This window comes from Neovison vison, chromosome 9 (genome assembly GCF_020171115.1).
Source record: "Neovison vison isolate M4711 chromosome 9, ASM_NN_V1, whole genome shotgun sequence".
In the NCBI taxonomy this organism is placed as follows: Eukaryota; Metazoa; Chordata; class Mammalia; order Carnivora; family Mustelidae; genus Neogale; species Neogale vison.
Window position 1 is genome coordinate 22,517,990 of NC_058099.1, and position 24,368 is coordinate 22,542,357.

General features: G+C 45.8%; 1 protein-coding gene across 1 annotated transcript; it reads left to right on the forward strand.

The window, feature by feature from the left end:
- Positions 1-15,912: 15,912 nt before the first annotated feature.
- Positions 15,913-19,219, forward strand: C9H9orf152 (chromosome 9 C9orf152 homolog). The gene is made up of 2 exons (XM_044264262.1): positions 15,913-16,105; positions 18,693-19,219. Exons 1-2 carry the CDS (start codon positions 15,913-15,915, stop codon positions 19,217-19,219), a joined length of 720 nt encoding a protein of 239 aa, XP_044120197.1.
- The last annotated feature ends 5,149 nt before the right edge of the window (positions 19,220-24,368 follow it).

Consider the following 24,368-nt stretch of genomic DNA (forward strand, 5'->3'; position numbering starts at 1 on the left):
ACATTTACAAAAGAATTAATAGTTTGGGAAGAGTAAGTATTGAGAAAACACACACACACACACACACACACACGGAAGAACTTCCAAATATATTCTATAATGCCAGCGTTACCCTCGTTACAAAAACAAAGACCATACCAAAAGAAAACAAAAACAAAACTACAGACCAACCAATATCCCTGACGGACATGCATGCAAAAATTCTCAACAAAATATTATCAAGCCACATTCAACAATACATTAAAAGAATCATTCACCATTATCAAGTGACATTGATTCCAGGGATTCAAAGATGGCTCTGCAAATCAATGTGATATACCACATTAATGACAGGAGGATAAAATTCCTAGGATGAACCCTAGGACCCTCAACCCACTCTGGCCACAGCTCCAGCGAACGTCATCAGACACACACAGTCTACACAGGGGATGGCCATACACTTCTTCAAGGTTAGAAGAAGTAGCTGTTCTGCCTAATTCATAAAAACAAACACAGAAAGTCAAGCAAAATGAGGGGACAGAGGAATAAGCTCCAGAAGAAAGAACAAAACAAAACCTCAGAAAAAGAACGAAATGAAACAGAGATAAGCAATATGCCTGAGAAAGAGCTTAAAGGAATGATCCTAGAAACTTTTGCTAGACTGAAGAGTGGAGGAATTCCATGAGAATTTCAACAAAAAAAAATTTTTTTTTGGTAGAATTTCTTTTTTTTTTTTTTTATAAATATATATTTTTATCCCCAGGGATACAGGTCTGTGAATCGCCAGGTTTACACACTTCACAGCACTCACCAAAGCACATACCCTCCCCAATGTCCATAACCCCACCCCCCTTCTCCCAACCCCCCTCCCCCCAGCAACCCTCAGTTTTAAAAAGTATTTAAAAAGAACCAATCAGCCCTGAGAAATACAATAACTGAACTGAAAAATACATTAGAGGGAAACAACACATTAGTGGACGTACAGAAACAAATCAGTGTTCTAGAAGGCAGGGTAATGGAAAGTCCCCAAGTTAAACAGCAGAAAGAAAAAAGAATTAGCAATCCTACGAACATTTCTATAGAGGTTAAATTTTATCAAAGGCTTTTTCTACATTTATTTATGATAAAAGTTCTCAACAAGTGGGTTTAGAGGGAACACACCTGAACATAAGAAAGGCCTTAGATGATAAGCTCACAGCTAACAGCATACTTGATAGTGAAAAATTAAGGGACGCCTGGGTGGCTCAGTTGGTTAAGCAGCTGCCTTCGGCTCAGGTCATGATCTCAGCGTCCTGGGATCGAGTCCCACATCCGGCTCCTTGCTCAGCAGGGAGCCTGCTTCTCCCTCTGCCTCTGCCTGCCATTCTGTCTGCCTGTGCTCGCTCTCTCCCTCTCACTCTGCTAAATAAATAAAATCTTTAAAAAAAAAAAAAAAAAAAGAATGTCTAGTCTCACCACTTTTACTCAATATAGTACTGGAAGCCCTAGCCATAGCAATCAGACCAAAAACAAAACAAAACAAAACAAAAATCCAAATTGGTAAGGAAGTAATAAAACGGTCCTGATTTGCACATGACAAGACATTATACTAGAAAATCCTAAATACTCTACAAAACAGAAACAAAACCAGAACTACTAGAATAAAAGCATTTGGAAAAATTGCAGAATACAAAATACAGAAATCCATTTCCATACACTAATAGCAAAGTAGAAGAGGAATTAAGAAAACGATTTCCATTTATAATTGCCCCCAGGCACCCCTACAATTTGCATCCAGGCATCCCTACTATTTATAATGGAGCACACAGCTCTAGAATTCTAGGGCTACACTGTAATTTCTTTGTCCATTCCACGGTCAGTGGACTAGGATTAGTCTCAGTTTTTGTTTACAGACAACGCTGCCATGAACAAGGTTCTTTAAGGGGGAGGCTTGGAGTGAAATTACTGAGTCACAGACCTATGCTTCTTAAACATTATTGTGTACATGAATTCACCTGCAGAGCGTGTTACGATGCTGATTCTGGTTTGGCGGGTCTGTGATTCCGCAGCTCTAACAAGCTCTCAGGTGGGGTCAATGTTCATGTTATTGAACATGAACAGGTCCAGTCCCTGGACCCTGCCTTGAGTCAAGTATGAATTTGCTGCAGCTTATTAAATGCTAGTTTTACTAGGTACGACAGGAATAAGTTCGTCACTCCACATACTCCCCAATTTACTACACTCAGACCTCTACATTCAAATTAAATCCATTTTAGTGGCGGTGTAACCATATTTTGATTTTATTTTGCATTTTGGGTTAATGATGCTGAGCACTTTCACCATGCTTATTGGTTACTCAGATTTTCTCTTGTGAAGCACCTATTCCAGTCTTTTCCTCTATTTTTCTGTTGGTTGTTCAGTCTTACTGATTTTTTCAGCATTCTTTGTCCATTTTGGATGCTAGCCTTTTATTGATTTTATGTCCCAAATATTTTTTCAGCTGACGACTTGTTCTTTCACCCGCTTTGTGGATTTTTAAAGTAGTATTATCACTTAACATAAAAAAAAATTTCATGTCAAGAATTGAGGAATACGGGACGCCTGGGTGGCGCAGTTGGTTGGACGACTGCCTCCGGCTCAGGGCGTGATCCTGGAGTCCCGGGATCGAGTCCCGCATCGGGCTCCCAGCTCCATGGGGAGTCTGCTTCGCTCTCTGACCTTCTCCTCGCTCGTGCTCTCTCTCACTGTCTCTCTCTCTCAAATAAATAAATAAAATCTTAAAAAAAAAAAAAAAAAGAATTGAGGAATACTAGAAATACTAGAATACTAGAAGTGCCTGGCTCCATTTCCTTTGTCCCATGATGACCATCATCCCTGACCTCTGGTAACAGACGCAACGCCACAGAGCTCATTGTGCCTGGAAACCACTTCCAGTCCATGTCCGGTGCTCAGGAACAGGAAGCTTCTGGAATGATCATTGGCTGTGGAGGACCAAGCTAGTGTGATCAGGCTTACTGGCCCCGAGTTTCACTTCAAGAGAGCAGTCTCTCTCAATGAGCACTTTTCATGAAATCTTACAACACGACCCAGTGAATGGACCAGCAAGTTGCTTTGAGTAAACAGAAATTGCCGATTTCGATATTGTTGAAACCCGGAAGTTTCATCTACCCGGAAGGTAGATAACTGCTTTTACACATTTGGGAGTGTTCTTATTTGGGCAGGTTATGCTACACACAATTCCTGGTCAAACTTTTGCAAGCTTTCTGCTATTGTAGCTAGTAACCATCTATGTAAAACAACAACGACACACTTGCATCACACAAGGTGATAAACACAAAGCAACTTAACAACCACCATCTGAAATGATGTTTAAGAGAAACAACATAGCCCAACACAGCGTTAACGCTCACAGCAATAATGCCAACAGATTTCAAATCCAGGTTCATGTTTTTAGATCAAATCCTTCCCAGTGATAATGCAGCTAGTTTTTAGAACACGTGTGCACTAGTGGGGGAGTCACCCCATAACCATAAGGAGAGCACACCAGTGACCATCGGTTAAAGAACCGAATACGTGTGAAGACAGAGATCCGGGGGGCTGCTGGTGCAGATGGGCCTTCCACCAACCCCAGCTCACATGACACCCCTTCCCCAAGCAGCCCTACCTTGGGGTTGAGCTTTCTGGTCCACCTGGGCCCTGTTTTCCTTCTGCGTGCAATGGGGTCCCCATCTACAGTGGGCAGCAGAGACCACACGGTCTTGGAGAAGAAAGCAAACGTAGCTCAACTCAAATTCGAGTCTAGGGAGCTCTGGGAGAAGCTACTTACAGCGTGAGCCCGTGGGCCCAGGAGCAGCCGGATTACTGGTAGGTCGATGTTTTGGGCCACACCTGTAGCCTGTTTGCTTCCCCGGGATACCAGCCGGGAGGCTCTGCTCCAGGACAGAAGGAACCTTAGAATACTTTAAGGCAGGGGAAGAAAGACCAAGGCAGGCAGTGGATGATGGGAACAGTCATTTTTGACTCTGGCTGCACAGTTCTTTCTACTGGGTTTGCTTTGATCTATACTGGTAGCTGGGGTGCCAGTCCCACAGAGTAGGATTTCATTGCTAGGAGCGAAGCATGGGCATCAGGAATTTTTTTAAAAGTTCTCCAGGTGATTGAAATGCGCAGCTGGTAAAGAAAATCCCTACATCAGTGGCTCTCCTGGGGCCATTGTGTCCGTCAGGAGCCCTCGCTGGGAGAAAATGGTAGGGGGCGGGGATCTGAATTGTTGCTACAGAGTTAAAGAGGAGGTGCTGCTGTAGATGGGTAGATCAGTGGTTCTTAGAGAGTGGTCTGGAAACTTCCAGCAAATGCAGATTCTATATAAGCAGAATTTCTGGGGTGGGACCCAGGAATCTGCATTTTAAATAAGCTCTTTCTAAGTGATTCTTAGAACATGAAACTTCGAGAGGCAATATTTGGGGGGTAGAAGCTACAGAATTCTATCATTATCTGGAGGCATTACTATCAAGATGAAAAAACTGTAGGGTTGAATTCACTGCAGTGTTAAATGGCCCCGAGGCCATCTGTGCATACATTTGCCAACAGACATGCTTTAGAACGAACCTTAGTGAAAGAGCGTATGTGACCACCGTCAGAGAATCAACACATTTCTCTCCGTCCAAGCCTCGGTTTTGAGTTTGTGTCATAGCAACCGGTAAATGGGTCAGCCAAGACCTATTCGGGCTGTCATAGATGTGGGAGACAGGTGCTAACTGTGTGAGAGAGGAATGGAGTAGAAGAAGAAATGGGAAAGAGAAGAAAAGATCCATTCTTCATGGTCAACTCTTAGCCTGGAGGGGGCTGATTCTTGTAATACAAAGTGTCATTGACCGGTCATGGTAGAGAAGTCTTTGTCTGTCTTCTCTTGGTATTTCAAGTCTCTGTTCCCGAGGTTTGGTAGGGCAGTAGGGCAGAGTTTGCAACAGTTGCACTGCGCAACCCAGGAACATTTTGCAATAGTACAGAATTCATATCATTCTTGAATTTGTATATAAACGTATAGGTCTGGATGTAATACATGAAAATGAGATACTAATTATATTAGTATCTATATATTGGGAAGTAGATGGACACAGAATACTGGAGTGGGGCTTTATTATTATTATTATTTTTTATAAAAGTAACTATTTGTTTTCACAAATTAAGTAAAGATGTTGGCCTTTTTGACTAGTGTCTTTATATTTTTTCCTTAATTTTTGAGGCAATTTTGAATATTTATTTTTAAAGATTTATTTATTTGAGAGAGAGATCAGTGCAGGTATGCCTACATGCATGGAGGCAGAGCAGCAGAGGGAGAGGGAGAGAGTCTTTTTTTTTCCCTAAAGATTATTTGTTTATTTATTATTTGACAGACAGAGATCACAAGCAGGCAGAGAAGCAGGCATAGAGAGAGGAAGGGAAGCAGGCTCCCTGCTGAGCAGAGAGCCCAATGCAGGGCTTGATCCCAGGATTCTGGGATCATGACCTGAGCCAAAGGCAGAGGATTTAACCCACCGAGCCACCCAGGCACCCCGGGAGAGAGATTCTTAGGCAGACTTCTCCTAGAGCGTGGAGCCCAACGTGGGGCTCTATCTCATGACCCTGAGATTATGACCTGAGCTGAAACTACGAGTCAGGTCCTTACCCGACTGAGCCACCCAGGTACCCTGGCAATTCTGAATATTTAGGGAAAACGATTTTTGGAGACATGAGAATTTTCTATTCTACTTTTTAGCTCTTAATTTACATTTTTAGATTGAAATATATTCAAAATTTGAATATTTGAAAACAACCCCACATTACTTTTTAATCCTTAAGATCACTGAAATGAGTTCAAGTCAAGATCATAGTAGAAATCATGACAGGATGATAGGAGAGAGAAAAAACTGAAAGGGAAAAAGAAAATTTTCAAGCAAGAAGCCTGTGGAAATTTTAAAAACTAGCAGCAATAAAAATTTCAGACTTTATTGAGTATAACCCATATACATTCAGAAATAGGGCACTATAGGTTATTTATTAGTGAAGATTTAATTATTTATGGACGTTAATTAGAATATGATTCTGCTCAAATCCACAGCTTAAACTGCAAGTCTGACTAAATCCTTACAACTTAGTATTATTTGGTAAATGATTCTTTAGTTACTAATTAAAACACTGAGATGGAAAAGAGAATTCTTCATGTCAAATGCATAATTCAGAAGTAACAAATGTAACTCTGGGTTGCACCTTGTGAGATAAAATTATATACACAAAACCAGCAGATTGATCAAAAAGGACAAAACCCCTGGTGTGTTACTGTGTTTGTTGGATAATGATACTGGACAATGATTCTAACCCTTTTAATAGCATGAGATTTTTTTCTAACAAAACACACTGTGCTTCAAAATCATTGTTATGATTTTCCACTGGATAAACATGGTAGAAAATACAGCCTTTCATTTAACATCATGTCTTTCAAACACAGTGCATTAAGCGTATCTTTTGATTGTGATGTTTCAACATGTGGGATCTTAGTGACCCTGATAGGACTGCTTAGCCCAGAGCCAGCCAATTCCTAGTGCTAGGCAAGGACTCACCTATGAGTGTGACTGTTATATGCAAACCAATCCTGAGCCTGTCCACCTCACCACTTCTCCATCAGGCTCTTACACTCAGAGCCACGATTCACCTGTCCTCACCACTCCACAGCTAAAGAAAAGATCATGTTCAAAATCCTTGGTGTGTTTATTAATAGATGAATGGTTAAAGAAGATTTGGTACACACACACACACACACACACACAACATAATCATATTCAGCCATAAAAATATGAATGAAATCCACTCATCTGTTGAAGGGCATCTTGGCTCTTTCCACAGTTTGGCGATTGTGACCATTGCTGCTATGAACACTGGGGTACAGATGGCCCTTCTTTTCACTACATCTGTATCTCTGAAGTAAATACCAGTAGTGCAATGGTGGGTATGGAGGAGGGCACGTATTGTAGGAAACACCAGGTATGGTGCATAAACAATGAATCTTGGAACACTGAAAAAGACAATAAAATAAACGTAGGATGTGAAAATAAATTAAAATTATTTGGAAAATTAAAAAAAGAATAAAATCTTGCCATTTACAACAAGATGGATGGAACTGGACAGTGTAATGCTAAGCGAAATAAGTCAGAGAAAGACAAATGTACGATTTCACTCATGCGGAATTTAAGAAACAAATGAGTAGAGGAAGAAAAGGAGAGAGACACACAAACCAAGCAAATGACTCTTAACTGTCGAGAACAAACTGAGGGTTACCAGCGGGGAGGCGGCTGGGGGGCTGGGTGAAGTAAGTGATGGATTCACGAGTCCCTTGTCAGGATGAACACTGGGCGATGTCTGGAGGTGTTGAATCACTCTACTGTACACTGGAAGCATCATATGACACTGTATGTTAACTACAGTGGAATCAAAATTTTAAAAAACTTTAAAATCCATCATGTGAATTTCCACCATGTGTCACAAGGACGGAAGCCTACGGTTTCCCAGGGACTTCTCCAACTATCTCCCACCGGCCAGCATTTGCTCCTTGGGGCTGGAAACCAAACATAGTTGTGTTTTTAAAAGTTGGAATGAAGGGCCCTCACTGCTCAGGTGAGCTGAACCCACCACAGCTCAGATTTTGAAACGCCAAACCCGAGGCCTGACATCACCATGAAGGGAAGCCAGGTCCGAGGCGTTGCGGACAGTTTCTGGGCCGCGGAGCCCACCACCAGTATTCAAACTTGCTGACTCTTAGCCTGTTTGCCCTGCCTCTCCTGCTCCTTCCTGTGGAACCCACAATAAAGACACTTGTCTTGGTTTCCCTCATCCTTTCCTGCCCTTCTTCATGAGAACTGTGAGTATTAGCTGCCTTTCCAGGGGCAGACATCTCTTGCTCCACTGGCCTCATCACATCTGAATAATCAAACCGATATTTTAAAACACAGAAAGAAGCTGGGGGACACTGGCTTGTACATTCCCAGTTCAAGGAACAGTATTTTATTATTCCCATTCCATGGTGTATACCTGGTCTTTGGAATTCTCTTTGGCCAATGTTGGTATGTATGACTGTAAACTAGATTCTTCACGAAATCAATATGAAACATCACTTGCCCATGGAAAGATGCACATAGGGAACTGTCAGAACTGGGAGAGGAGAAGGTAGTGAGCAATGGATGATACTGAACAGACAGGTCAATGCTGACGTCGAGAACTGGCTCGAAGCTCTTGAACACTACACCAACACTAAGCCAAGCACTGTGTGTCCCAGGGAAGCAATCTTTGCTTGGCCGACTGCATAATCCCTACAGAGAACAATGGAAAGTAGCAGAAATGATTTGGAAACTGGGAAATTGGGGCTAGAATAAAACAATGAGATGAAGGATTAATAGCCAGGAAGAAAAATTTAAAATGGAATCTGTAGATAGAAGAAACGATCATAATGGGTTCAAATGAGAAATTCATATTCAGTTCAATTTGATGATGGCAGGGACAAGTGTCAATTCAACTAATAGTCATTAGATGTAGTATTGAGCTACCTGAAGAAACCAGGAAAATTGTTGTAAATATTTCATTCCTTTAAAATCTATTATCAAAAGCCCTGTTATTGACTTCAGTGTTGTGGAGATTAAACATCTTTCTATATGCTTATTGACTTATATTTTTGAAGTACCTGTCTTTTTTCTATGTCTGTATTAATGTCTATGTTTTCTTTTTTTTTTTAAAGATTTTATTTATTAATTTGACAGAGAGAGATCACAAGTAGGCAGAGAGGCAGGCAGAGAGAGAGGAAGGGAAGCAGGCTCCCCACTGAGCAGAGAGCCCAATGCGGGACTCGATCCCAGGACTCTGAGATCATGACCTGAGCCGAAGGCAGCGGCTTAACCCACTGAGCCACCCAGGCGCCCATGTCTATGTTTTCTTAATGGTTTGTAGTTCTTTATATAGTCTACATAGGAATCTACTGACTGGTATTTCTATGTCCCTTCTGTGCCTTGCATTTTTACTCTTAATAAAATCTTCAATAAGAAACCAAGGATTTCTTCATTTTAATGCAGTCCATTTTATCAATAATATGCTCCCTGATTAGTGGTTTTCCTGTCCTGTTCAAATTATCTTTGCCTTCCCCCAAAACTTATTCTATTATTTCTTCTAGAATACTTACTGCCTTTTAAAATTTGGACCTACAGTCCAATTGGAATTGGGTTTTGTGTATGATGGGAGACAGAGGTCAAGATTAATCTTTCCCCACAGGGATGTCCATTGGACTAAACACTGTTTATGGAACACTGTTTACTGCCTCTCCCTCCACCCCCTGGCTCTCTAGTGCCACCTTCATCACAAACATATTAAGCTGTTTAAGCTGTGTTATTTCAAGGGAGTTTTCTGTATTGATATGTTTACATATGGCTTGAAATTTCTTTAATTTAGATTCACTGTTCACTTGGGTCCCTAAGTGAGGTCAACTTTCTGGGGATGTAATTATTGCCAATCAACAACCCAGGAGTGATATGTCAATTAGACTTCAAGAAAAATACAAATTCCAGTTTCTGGATGCACCCAAACCTTTCTCCATCTGACTCCATGCTTCCTCACGTCTACAGACTATAGGCATGAAGAAATCAAGACGGTTAGATACTTAGTTATCTGTCCTCATATTCACAAACTGCCTGAAGACCCGTATTGTTTATATTTGTAATCACATTTTCATTACTGCTTTCTCTTTTAAAGATTTATTTTTATTATGTTATGTTGGTCACCATACAGTACATCATTAGTTTTTGATGTAGTGTTCCATGATTCATTGTTTGTATATGACACCCAGGGCTCCATGCAATATATGCCCTCCTTCATACCCATCACTGGGCTAGAGAGAGAGAGAGCATGAGTTGGGGGAGGGGGAGGGTGATAGAATCTCAAGCAGACTCTGTGCTGAGCTGGGAGCCTGATGCGGGCTCGATCTCATGACACATGAGATCATGACCCACGAGATCATGACCTGAGCCGAAACCAAGAGTTGGACGCTTAGCCAACTGAGCCCTCACGTGTCCCTTCATGGCTTCTCCTTTCACTATTCAAAGGAATGGACCCTCTCCCAGATGGGCTGGGCTAAAGGTGAGGGCACAGAAGCTAGAGACTCAAAAAAGGCTTTTTCTTTAGTGATTCACCATTGAGGAAGTGGGGAGGCCACCCAGGCCTGTCTCCACCCAAAAATTCTGAGAAAGAACTAAGCAACCCAGGAGGTATGGAAAGAGAAATTCCAGGAGATGGAAGTTTCTAGCAAATGTTTAACCTGGCTCTGGGTCTCAAAAGCCTCTGTGTTCTTGGGCTTATCACCTCTCCAAATCCACCCAAACACAAAAACAGCCCATTAAAACACATATCAGAAATAAATAAAATAAATACAATGTCACAAAGAGTCGAATGTCAACACTTGACAGGGAAGTGATGTCAAATTGAGCAACTCTCACCTGACTAGTACATGTGATTTCTGGAAGCCCAGCGGTCATCAGCCAAACTTGCTGGGATCCAGAAGCCAGAGATGTAGCTGAAATCTTTGGTAGAAACAAAAGCAGAGAAGAGTAGGTTTTTCCGTAAATATCCTTGCCATTCAGTGCACACATCTGGATCTGTGCACAAATTTCACACGCTAGGAAGAGGGACCCAGTGTTGTTTGTGAACAGCAAAGCAGAGACACGGAGCTTGGAAAACACAGTCTAAGGAGAAACTCATAGCTTGGGTTACATGATAGGGCGACATTAACAGGTCAGCCCCTGTAGGGAGTCTCTGAAATTAGGCTCGCTCTTCTTCCGCAAATCTTTGCAATGGGTCTCAAGTTCACAGGCTGCAGTAGAGAGGACACACGTATGTTGAGATCGGACAGAGGGCTCAGAGCAGGGAAATCGAGACCTGAAGCCGATCCCTTCTTCCACATCCCCACCCCACTCTCCAATATGAATGCATCTCTGCAAACAGACTTGCCAGTACTGTGAACAGGAAAAGGTTTCTCCAAAGCTAGGTAGCTTGATAAGTCACTATGGAAATAGCTCCATGGTTCTTGGCTTTGATGGCACACCTGCAAGTAACACAGTAGCGAAGCCTCGCCCCTTCCTTCTGTGATTTGGATCCAGTAGGTATGGGATGAAGCCCTGGCATCAGAAACTATAAGAAGTTACTCAAGTGATTCTTACTGTGCAGTCAGGATCGAGAGCCCCCAAATTAGCTTAAACACCTTCAGACTGCAGCCATCACACTATATAACAGAAAACCCAAGAATGTGGGCCCAAACGGCTAGGGAAGACTTTCAGTCAAGGATCAGGTTCAGGATGAGTTGATTAAAGGAAAATTTACAGATTTTGGAAAGAGGAATCAAATTGTTCCTGGATGTTAACTTACTATTATTATTATTTCAATTTTTTATTTTAAGGAGGCTCCACACCCAACATGGGGCTGGAACTCACAGCCCTGAGATAGAGTCACAGTATTCTACCAGGTGCTCACCTGGATGTTATCTTATTTTTAAAGCTCATACAAAACATTATCTGAGAACTTGATTCAAGTTTTTTAAACTGGGTTTTTTAAAAGAGCGTTTTGCTAATAATAAATAGTGGAGGAGTATCTAATCTCAGACCCCCATTAGACTTAGGTTTCAGTATCATGGGATATACTTATTTTTTAAAAAGATTTTATTTATTTATTTAACAGACAGAGATCACAAGTAGGCAGAGCACCAGGCAGAGAGAGAGGGAGAAGCAGGCTCCCCACTGAGCGGAGAGCCCCATGCGGGACTCAATCCTTGGGCCCTGGGATCATGACCTGAGTCGAAGGCAGAGGCTTTAACCCATTGAGCCCCGCATGGGATATACTTTATGAGAAGGAACTGCAGCTCCGAAAGCAGAATGAAGTAGGTGCAAATTCTGTCCTTCCAGTTATCAGCTGTGGCACCCTGCGTAGGTTACACAACCTCTCTGAGCCCCTGTAATGGGGGTTATAATACCTTTTTCCCAGGAAGCTTGTGGGGATGAAATGGGACAGCATATCCAAAGCATCTTTGGTAAGGCTCTTTGACACTGGAACCACGTGGATTAACTCAGGGTTATGGTAAAGATATTCGCGGAAGGTAAGAACAAGGCAGTAGTCACAAAACCCACTTGGACTTGCTCGGAGCTGCTGCTGAAATATTTTGGGAATGAGAGGCACCCCTGCCTGGTCAGTAGCAGGCATTCTTTGTCCTGATGGTCTCCCACCAATGGGGTTAAAATACTTCCCATTCGATTCCTTTGACTGTGGATTCAGTGGCTCTGTCTTGCTCTATGTGAAGCGTGATTAGTTGGGCCTGCCACCTCCGGAAGGGTTAGGCCTATTCGGTAGAACTTCTACCTCAGGCCACTTCATAGGCACTGACTAGTCATAGATGGGCCCAGAGAGGGTGGTGAGGTCACTTGGCACTGAGCATGTGTAAAGAAGCCCTCTGGAGAAATTTATAGGTTTATGGGGCCTGATAGCTGAACCAGCCAGAGCTCATTAAATAGCAGCAGAAACACCAAAACCCTTCAACCTTTCCCAGTTGTTTGTATGGCTATGACTTAAGGTCCTCACTAGAGGGCAGGCAACTTTAAGATGATGGATTTTTTTTTTTATGGTGAATAAACTGGATAAATGATCATCATTATTGGAATAATGATCATAGGTAACATTTATTACATACATTCTAAAAGTTGGGAACTCCGCTAAATGCCATATATTTAATTTAATTTAATTTATTAAATATATTTAATTTAATTTACTATATATTTAATTTAATTTAAATTGCCATATATTTAACTTAATTTATATTTATATTTATGTATATAAATATTTAATTTATATTTAATTTAATTTAATTTAAATTACTTCTTGTATTCTCTTCACCTCGTTCTTACCATAAATGATAACAGTTCTTTCCCCACAACTGCATTGGACGTTTCATGAGGATAATGTCTATTTGCTATTCTGCACTGATCGATTACTGAGTCTGGAACATCACAGTCGCTGAGTAAGTACTTGTTGAATGAAATACATATTGAATGAATTGAATCTTAAGTTCAAAGCCAAAACATGGAGGCTGTTATTTTTCTAGTACATTGTGTTTATCATTAGTAAAATTCCTTTTAAATTTTGAAATATCTCTTTTCAGGTATTTGAAATTAAGTATTTAGTAGGAATAAATATAAAATACAAAAATATTGAGGATTCCTTCAATAACTTTTATATGCTTTATTTTGGAGGGTGTTGGGAAATATTTTTTTAACAGAGAGTGATAGGCATTGTCAAAACTAAAATCAATAAGATCCTTCTTGAGAAGAACGTGCACTATTAACTTGTAATCATAATTTAAGGTATGTAATTACCTGGACCAATCTGTCAGTTTGTCCCCAACAAGTTCTTATAGCGCTGACCTCACACCACCACTGCTCTAAGGACTTCATACCCTCATAAAGGTACTATTACTAACCCCATTTTACAGATGGTAAATAGTTACGTGTAACTATTATTGGCCCATTTTACAGATGGGGAAACTGGGACGATTAAGAAAACAGATTTCACAACCAGTAAGTGGCACAGCCAGGATGAAAACCCAGGTGTTCCGGCGGGAGACTCCGGAACCTGGTCACCACAGTGCCTCTTCACCTCACTTAATAAGCTTGCACAGTCATCACATAAAGTTCTAATTGCACAGATAATGATTCCGGTAGGCCACCGCAAAACAAATTTGGGAAAACTTCTGCACATTTTTATCCTGGACTTTTCATTCATTTGACATAATAGTGCTAGAAAAAGAAGGTCAGACAGTTCCTGGTTTAGACAGGGAGTTATCTTGTCACGGCATGATGAGGAATTATAAATGGTGATCCCCTTTCCAAAACACCAAACACACCAACTTGCAAAGGCCGGCCTGCTCTAGGGCAGAGTTCTTGGCGTATCAACAGAAAAACCAAAGCAGACAAGGCAAACACTTTTTTAATATCCTCAGAATGCAATATACTTACAGCCAAGGGAGTTTTGCAATGAAAACAACAGGCAACAACCGTATGACTCAGCGATTCTGCTCCTGGGAAGAGTCACCAGAAGAAATGCAGACAAGTACTCAAAGAAAAACCTATACGTGAATATTCAGAGCACAAGCCAACTTTTCTGAGAGCCAACTGTATCATTTTCACCAAAGACAACATTTACACGTCTCCGCGGAGCTGCTGAGCCCCTCCTGAGGACCCAAAACCACAGGCATCCCTAACACAACAATGAAACACAGCCCTTCTCCTCTCCCACACCCCAGTCTGCTCCTCTCCTGGGCCCAGCTCTGGGCCCAGAACTACCATTCATCTTCCTGATATGGGTTAAATTGTGTCCCCCCGCCCCCAAATTCATGTTGAAGTTCTAACCCCAGGACATTTGAATGTGACCGTATTTTGGAAATGGGGTCATTGCAGATATAATTAGTTAAGATGAGGTCATTAGAGTGGGCCCTAATCCAACATGACTGTTGTCCTCATGAAAGGGGAAATCTGGACACAGAGACGGGCACACAGGGAGATCGCAGACTCCTGGCCTCCAGAATTCTAAGACAATACATTTCTGTCCTTTATGTTCCCAGTCTGTGGCACTCCATTAGAGCAGCCCTCGAAAACACACTGCCCAGTGGAGACTTCCCGTCCATCTCTCACTCCCACTCCTGGTGACTAGACCCCATGCATTTCGGCTCCAGAACGGCGCTAGAATTCAGCTGCTACCCTCTGCACGGCCTCCGTAGGTGTGTTGGGAAATTTGGTTCTCTGCAATCCTCATGTTAGGACAATCCTCATGTTACGACTTCGCTGACTGAAAGGCACAAGGATGGATCCAAGCTGGCGCAGGGGAGACAGAGTCTAGGATTCCAAGGGGATATAGAGCTAGTGGGGCTGGCCAGCAGGGTTGAGGGCGCGCCTCGCTGCAGGTAAGAGAAACACCAGCTCCCTACTTGGCTAGAGGACAGGGCTCCCCTGCCTCTGTCCCCAGGGCAAGGTTTGGGGCCGGGCTTCCTCCTGGGATGTGTGTGCTGGATGAGTGGAGATGGGGGGGCACCTTTGCTGCTGGGGTTCCCAGGGGCATGGCTGAAGCGCACTGTGAGGCACAGCTTTGTGAGGCTGCAGAGGGTGCTCCTTTTCTATCGAAACCAAACGAACAGGTTTGCCTATGAGATTCCAGGTTTCAGTCCAAGAGGTGTGAGCTGAGCAGGCGCCTGGCCCAGCCCAGCATCAGCTCCCGCTCAGGGGGGACGCGGGACACTGCGCAGGAGCTCTGGGGATTAGACTCTGAACACTGAGATCCAGCAGTGAAGGACCTGGAGCACGGGGCCTCCCTGGGCACCCAGAAGGGCTCAGAGCAGCTGTGCGTGCCTTGCTCTTTTTCCCCTCCTCCTCCCTCACCCCACGCCCCTCCATCTCGCTCCAGGTCCCCCCCCCCCCCCCCCCCCCCCCCCGCTGCCAGCACCTGCCCCCATCTTTTCCCTCCTCTCTCATCCCATTAGCCCCCTTTGCCCTACCACCTTCCTCCTCTGTTCCTTCCTTTCCTCTTGGGGACCTCTTTTTTCCCCTCTCCCCTCTTCCCTCTGGCTCCTTCTTTTCCTCCCCGCTTCCCTTCTCCTGCCCCCCCCCATGGCTCCCCACCTCCTTCTCCCCTCACCTTAGTTTCACTCCTTTCCCACGTCCCACTTCCCCTGCCCTCCCCTCCCCTCCATCTCCCTTCATCTCCCTTACCTTTTCCTCCCCCTCCTCTTTCCCTTCCCCCCCGACCTTTCCACCTGCCCTCCTCACTCCCACCACCCCCCTGCCCCCCACCGCTCCTTCTCTTCCCCTCCCTCGCCCCGCCCATCACTGTTTGTTTTTCTCCCGGATCCAGATGAAGGGGTGGCCCTGTTTCTGCCTTGCCCTGCCGCATTTCTGGCAGCTGGAGTCTTGCTTCATGGCTGAGGGCTCGGGCACTCAGGCCCCGGGGAAAGAGCCCCCACTCAGCATCCAGGTCCTGCGAGCCCAGTACGAAGGCTTGCGAAGGCAGCAGAGGGCGCGGGCCTACCTGGTGGTGCTCCCGACAGGTAGGGCTGGGCAGGTGCTGGGACAAAAGCCAAAAGCGGAGGGAGGAGGGCCTGGCTATGGGCACAATGGGTGGTGGGCTGCGGCCAGGGCCAGTGGGGGCTCTGTGGGTCCTCCTGGTGGGAAAGAGCAGGCAAGCCAGCAGAGCCCAGCAGGAGGCCAGTTCTGGGCAGCTCTGCTTGGCTCAGTTCCCCTGCAGGGGCCTCAGCCAGGCATTAGCCAGCCACCTGCTGTACCTGGCCTCCACTCGTAGGTTCTCACCTTGCCAGACTGTTCTGCCTGGTGGAGGTGGCTCGGCCCCCTGCTGGGCCAGGTTGGGGGTGGGGGTGATGGGAGCACTTCCTGGCTGGGTCTCGCCTCCTGCAAAGCAGAGAAACTGGTCCTGGAGAGAGCAGACACGGTGCTCCCAACAGTCCGCCATGGGCCAGAGGACACGTGGCGCTCAGGGACCCAGACTCATGGAGCTTACTTACCATGGTCTCAAACAACTTCTAAGTAGGCATGAGATACAGAAGCCTCAAGGAGAGAATGAATGCCTCTTCCCTCTGGGAACTCAGATTTTGTTCCTGGATAAGTTAGGAGCATAAGGCTCCACCCCAGCCCTTCTCTTTAATAGAGGAATGAATGGGTGGAGGGAGGTGGGAAGGGCAATGCTGTGCCTGAGGGTTTCTTCAAGACTCCCTGAGCGGTCCACCCAATGCTAGGCCAGCTGGGAAGGAATCAGGGTCCAGAGGGACATCACCATCTGGGACGGGAAGTGTGCTGCCTTGTGGAGATAACAGTGGTCCCATGGAGCGGAGGGTGCCCAGCTCCCATTCCTGGGGCTGTTCTGTGTGAACTGAACTGGCACAGCCAGACACTCCCCATCTCTGCAGGGTGGACACCAAAAGGTTCCTAAAGGTCTAGTCCATCCCTGAACGTGTTTATTCATTCAGTCATTCAGCAAACAAGAAATTAAACCACTCATCAAAGCAAGAGAGTACCAGGCTCAGCAGACCCACAATTCGGACTCATATTGCAAAGACGGGCCAACTCGACATGCCCCTGCCCCAACCCAATCCTCTGGATCTTTCTCCCATGCTCTCTGTGCCTCCCCACCCTCCCAAGCTATCCTCACCGATCAGTTTGGCCAGGTTAATGCCAGAAGGCTGGTCGGACAAGACTCTGCTTTATCAGAGAAGACTTGTGACTCCCAGGTGAAGTCAGCCACTCAGCAGGATCTGTTTGGGGTCGGGGTCCAGGTGTACCCTCCACTTGGTCTTTTTCCTTGTCTTCTGTGGACCCCGGACTGGGACTGACAGGGAAGGAGGCTCCTTTCTGCAACCAAGTCCCGCCATCTGCCCGGACATAATGGAGAGGATACTAGTTCCAAGGTTTTCCTATCATATCCCCTCTTCCCCTCTTCCCAAATAAGTACATAGCATTCTGGACTTTTAGTCGGGGTGTCTATGTCGAGAAAAACCAGGGAGTCCTGAAGTGAGAACACATTTTCAGTCCCTCTGCGGTTTGCAGAGATGGCCCCACCAGTCCTGTTTCCTGCAGACTCCCAGACCCGGAGCTCTAGGGGCTTCCTTCTGCCTTCATAGCTCAGCACCGTCTCTCCCCTCCTGCGCGCACCTGTCCCGTCCAGGGCCTCCCGCAGGGACAAGTGCCATGAGGCTCAAGGGAGCCCCACTCATGATCCAGAGGCAAGAGACCAACTCTCTTTGGAATCCCTTTCAGTCACTGCCACAACCCTCTCTACCACCAAGGGTTAGCGATAAACTGTCGTGTGCCACAAGGTGGTAAAAACAGGTGCCCGAGAAAAAGAGACACCGGTCTGGACCATCATCCCTGCAGCCAGTTCAGAGAAGCCGGAGCTGCTGTAACTGTGTTCCCAGATCAGTGTCCGAGGGGTGGGAGAAGGCGAGGCTCTAGTCCTCCAAAAGGAGCTGCTTTGAAATACCGCTCCTCCCTCCTGCACCTTGGGCTGTAAACCCATTATGGGAATCCCAGAACAGAAAACCCTGTAGGTGAAGAGTCATGTTTTCCACTGGCCAGTGCCTATGACTCTGTTCCATTCTTCCAATCTGAACGCTCGTTCCCTAGCTCTGCCCTGGGGTCACTCCCTCGCTGCAGTTAGGAACTGGAATCGATTATTAAACTCTGTTCTGCTTCAGATTTTCGTCAGAGCATCGGTTCCTCCCTGTAATTTTCTTGTAACACATTCCTTTGCTTAGCGTTTTCCTAGCCCACTAGAACCCATCCGTGAAGATGTGGATTTTGTCTCGTTTGCTGCTGTATTCCCTGGACCTAGAATGAATGATGCTTGGCATGTAATAAGTGCTCGATAAATGTTTGTTGAATGAATGAGTACATGTGCATGAGTGTGTGTATGTGTTAGAGAGGGTTTGTGTGGGTGTGAGTGTGTGGGCAGGGGAGGGAGGGTACAGGTGGGAGCAGGTACACGTGGGATCACGTGTGACCCACATCTATGTGTAAATACACATTTGGGATAATATTCCCATGGCTCGAGACCTCTGAGACCACCGGAATGAGCACTGCCATGTACCTACCAGTGGTGACCCTGCTGGTGCCTTGCTTTGCCAGGAGGATACACGCCTGCTCCTGCTGAGTCTGTGGTCAGTCCTGTTTGGATTAACAAGGAGAGAAGACATTCAGTTTCCCTAGAAGAGGCAGATCTGGAGGCCAAGGGGATGCTGGAGGAGGCTGACGGTGGCTGTCTTCAGGGCCCTGAATCTCCATGGCACACACACCTGGAGATGTACCGCTGCGTTCAAACCTCCCACCAGGAAATCAGTCTTCCAGTGAAACACAAGAACAAGCTCATGGGGTCCAAACAAAGGCTCCCTCAGGAAGGAGACCCAGGCCTGTTTGAAAACAATCAGATGACCCAGGAAGGGACCACCAAGCTACCAACAGCCCAGTGTGAAAGTCCGGTGAGCAATGCCCAGACAAAGGCAGAGGGATCTGGCTTGAATGTGGACATTCGGCACCCTCTTTCCAAGAAGAACCCACACAGGTCTGGAAAGCCAGCTCACTATCCATTTCCCCAGAGGAAAACGCCCAGGATCTCTCAAACTGCCAGAAACCTGGGCTTGTATGGCCCAGCCTAAAGCTTCCTACTCAGCCAAATGTCTCAACATTGAAACCATGGATGGCCTCATCCAAGAACCCAGGAGGCAGAGCCATGAGTCGGGCCTCTAGCTAGGAGCAAGAACCAGACTAACTGAGTGGTAGGGATTTTGAACTTCATGGTGGCATGGTCTTGTCCTTCAGAAAAGAAGAGATTGCCTAGGCCAGATCTCACACAGTCTAGGATGAAAGAGTGTATCTGATCAGGGTGGCCCCATTGTGCTTGTATATGAAGATATGACTGGAGCCCTAGATGCCAATTCCTTGGGGAGGCCCCGTAGGCATCTTCTCTGTCCCTAGAAATGGGAATTTTGGAACGTGATACTGGCACCCTAGCCATAGGAATGCCTTAGCAGGGGCTCTAGAGCCAACGAGTGTGAGCAGCCTTGTTTTCAATATGTTCTGATGATTTCTCACATGATCTGGAGATGAGCTCTGAGAATTGCCTTTTTCTGCTTACTGTGTCTGGAGGCCAGCTCACTGAGAAGTCACTACATTCCTTGGTAGTGACCATACTATTTCAGCGGAGGCTCCCAAAGTATGGTTACTGTGGGTTGAAAGAAAAACTCTACTATTTTGTGTGTTTAAGGCATGTTCAGGAAAGTTGGCCATCTCTCCCCTCTCACTGAGACTGCAGATTCCAATGTCATCACAGGTATATTTCCTTCCTTCCTTCCCTCTGTTCTTGCCTTCCTACCTACCTGCCTTCCTGCCTTCCTTCTATCCATCTGTCCATCTCACTTACCTGTTTTCTCACCCTCCCTCCCTTTCTCTCTCTCTCTCCCTCTGTCTCACTTTTTCTCTCCTAATTAAGTTATTAAACACTGCCAGGCCTGTCATTGAAGATATATGGTAAGAGGAGCCTGAGCAGGAGACAAGGAAATGCTCCTGCTTGGAAAATACATATGCCCCACAAACGCCTTCCTTTTCAGTTGAATTTGAAGCCCTCAGATCCTTCCTGGGATATGTTAAACTTAAAACAAAGGGAAGCAGGTGTTACTGCTTGGGTTATGGGAAGAAAGTAGGTCTCTCCTGGTTAATGTTTAACTTTAGTAATGATACTTAAACACACCAAAGGTGCCTTTCCTTCATATCAGATAATCTCTCTGTAAAGTTTCACTTGTATTTTCCTCTTTTTGCCCCAACAGTGATCCAGTCTTGTCTATCTTCACCCAGAGCTGTTAACTAGGTGTGTCATTACTTGGCAAAAATCCATGTGTGCCTGCTTCTTGGATCACCCAGAAATCCACTCCAATTTGGGGATTGGATTTCTGGGAATAATCAATAGAGCCATTGTTAATTTTTTTTTTTTTTAGTCTAATGAAAACGAGGACATTTTCTGAAAAACCTTTGTCCTTTGCTTTGTTTTGAAGAGGACTGCCACATGCAACCCCTCTTTCTACAATGTGTTAGTCAGGATAGACTGTGTTTTGCTGCAGAAACAAACCCTCCAATCTCACAACATGAGATTGTTGTGACTCATAAAAAGTCCATGTGTATTTGGGTGAATTTCTCAAATCCCTGCAATATCAACACTGGTTTCCCTAACGCTGTAGCAGGAGAAGAGAGTGCCCTCACTAATGGTCAGGTTCCAGCTTTCCAATCACTTCTACTTATATTTCATTGCCCAAAGCAAGTCTCACAGTCCTATCTTCCCTTCAGGGATATGAAATCGTTCCATGTGCCTGGAAGGAGGGAAAAATTGGAAGGCACGGATGAGCAATACTAATGGCTAGCACGGCAGATGGGGGTCAGACAGATTCCATTCTGAATACAAGGAGTAGCCATGAAAAGAGTTACATAAGAGACTACAATGATTTAATTTGTAGTTTAACCAGATTACTCTGATCATTCAGAGAGAATAAGTTGAGGGTCACATTAAGAGGTAACACCAGGGGGAAAATGGCCAAGGCAAGTTCAGTGGGAAAGATGCTGTTATTTCAAGCACGAGTAGAAGCCGAAGAGATGGGGGAAAAGTGGGTACATTGCCTATGTATTTTGGAGCTAGAGTCATTAGGATTTACTGAATGAAGAGTAGAGGTTCAGTTTGAGGGATCCTGAGTTTGAGATGTTCGTGAGGCACACAGATGCAGATATCAAATGGGCCAGTGGACGCCTGAGACCAAAGTTCTGGGCTGAATATGAGTGTAAGTGGTGTGAGCGTGTGGAGGTTCTGAAAAGGACGAGGCAAGGCCAGTAAACCTCTACCCAGTGTGGAGAGAAGACAGGGTCCAGAATGAATCCTGGAAATGCATAATTCACTTAATTGAAAAGTCTCTAAGGATTTTTCCAATTGGACACTGAAGAGCAGGACCCTGACTGAGGAGAAAAGGAGAGCCGGGGTCTGGGAAGTTACAGACCTTGAGAGGCAAGACATGGCACGGGTCACTCCCCTAACTGTAAGCCTTCCACAAAGCCCTTTTCTAGATCCACATTCCTCTGTCTGAAGTTGCTTTTTCTCGAGCCAGGGTTTAAAAGGCCAGAGGCCAGGGCACCTGCGTGGCTCAGTCATTTAAGCGGCCGCCTCCTGATTTCGGCTCATGTCGTGGTCCCAGGGTCGTGAGATGGAGCCCTGCGTCAGACTCCACACTCAGAGGGGAGTCGCTCAAGATTCTCTCTCCCTCTCCCTCTCCTTTTGCCCCTCCTCTGTACCTTCTCAAAAAAATGAATGAATGAATGAATGAATGAATGAACGAATGAAAGGCCAGAGTCCAAGAGGCAATCCCTGACTGGTAGAACTTTTCAGCCAAGAACACAGGTCAGTGTTACCAAGTTCAGGTCAGAGCCAACTGCCTGCCTGCCGTCGCGGCTGACCGGACAGGGAGGCACCTTTGCCCCAGAGGCCTGACCTTCCCTGGACTGAGTCGTTCTCCTACTCAGGACCGGGCAGGGGCAGTGGTTGTGGTGTGGGGGGGGGAGGGTTGGAGGGTGGTTGAGGATCAAGTGTTCCCCTCAGAGAGTTTGAAGGGAGAGAGGGCAAGAGCCGTGCTGGTTTGGAGTCCTTCCTCTTCCCACAAGGCTGCTTCTGCCTCGAGCACTGGACCAGAACCACGCCCCCGGTGCCCAATCACACTCGCACTTCTACCAACCCATGGGCTGGCACCTGTGCTTGGGCAAAGGGCTCAGCTTAGTCTGGGCTGTCATACCACCCACAGCTCTGATTTCCTCTCTCCTGCTGGAGCTAACCTCTTCCCACACTCTCCACGGTGCTAGCAGAGGAAGGTTCTTGGCCACTAGAGACCAACCCACATGGGGCCTCCCAGCCTTCCGACCACAGCGAGGACACCCCGACGTGCTGCTGCTGATCGGCTTCAGTCTTCCGGCGTCCAGTCTCAGCATTGCCTTTGGGAGACATGACCTTGGCTGAGTTAGAACATGAGGTGATGATAGCTCCTGGGGGCAGGAGCAAGGACAGGAGGGTCCTTGGCATTAGCTGGCAATTCTATGTGTCCCCCACTAGGGGGCAGCCTCCCCTCATGCCACCTCAGCCTGATTCCCTAACTTTTCATCCCCGTTCTTCTGAGGCTCCTGGAGATGACAGATTCCTTCTTGTAGCTCCAGCCCTCCCACACCCTACCCATCACAGTTCCATCTCTCTTTCCTGGGTGCCCCGGTCTCATCTCCTCTCTGCTGGCCCGGCCGGGGCCTGGGCACGCAGGCGGAAGCTGTGTCTGCACCCATGACCCACCACCACCTTTGCAAGAGAAGCAAACCCAATCCAACGATGATGTCTCTAGGCTACAAAATTGAAACCCAAGGACAACCAGTGCACACAACCGACCAGGAACTGGGTTATCATCAATCAATAATTTCCTCACGTTGCTTCCCTGTCTACTGTATGAAAGTCTGTCCCTGAGCTCCTGTTGGTGGGGCACCCCTAAGCACTTTTAGTCTGCAGCTAGCGGATCTGAATAGATTTTTGCTCAAATAAACTCTTTAAATGTTTACTATGTCTCAGTTTCTCTTCCAACACTACTATGTCACACTGCTTCCTTCTGATTCCTTCCCTTCGTTTACTTCTACATCATCATAGCTAGGAAATCCTCTTGAAATATTCTGACTTGAAAACTGTGGTGAAATTGGTGCCTCTATCTGGAGGCCAGAGAGAACCCTAAGACTTTTTCGAAATACTCTGCTTCTTTTCTTTCTTTCTTTCTTTCTTTCTTTCTTTTTTTTTTTTTAAGATTGTATTTATTTATTTGACAGACAGAGATCACAAGTAGGCAGGGAGGCAGGCAGAGAGAGAGGGGGAAGCAGGAGAGAGCCTGATGCGGGGCTCAATCCCAGGACCCTGGGATCATGACCTGAGCCAAAGGCAGATGCTTTAACCCACTGAGCCACCCAGGTGCCCCGAAATACTCTGCTTCTTAACGCCTAACCCTGTTCCAGCCATCCAGGCATTGGTTATCCCTGCTTTGCACGAACATTTCTTTAGGTCTCCTCCTTATTGTTGAGAAAGACCTAACTGACTCCACATCCACATTTTCCATCTGCGCATAAATTCCTGAAGTTTTTTTTTCTGACTGCTGTGATGACGTGTCTTCCCCAGCTAATGAGCAAAACGCTTCCTAGAAACTGTATTCAAGGGACTGAACATTTCAATTCAATTTTATTCCTTGGCTCTGGGTTTGTGGCAGTTGCATTGAGATTTCCCATTCACTTCTGTCTGGGAAGACAATACACTCACTATGTATTTTTAATCCTTTTATCTCCCCTTTGTCTGTTCCTTGATGAATCTACCACCTGTCTGTTTTAATCCACCCCCTGAATTCCTCAAGTCCAGGATCCTAACCAAGGCCGGGCAGCACGCCAGCCTCTCAGCCTTGGCCAAGAAATGGAAGAAGGAAGAGAAAAGTTGCTGGCGGCACCTTCTGCCGACCCAAACTTCAAGTGTTTTTAAGCCGGAGCTTTCCCTCAGAATCAATGTGAGATCTGATTAGCATATATTTTCCCAATGCAGGAGCCGCTCTCCTTCACAAGAAGCGTGGTGCTCTCTTGGGTAGAGGGTTCTGAGAGAGCCCATCTCCGCTCCTGCCCCAGCTGTGGACACCCGCCCCTGCCAGGCTTAGGTTCCACTTGCCAGATCCTCCCCCAATACCAGACCCTTGTTCGCTCCTTTTAAGGTTCTGC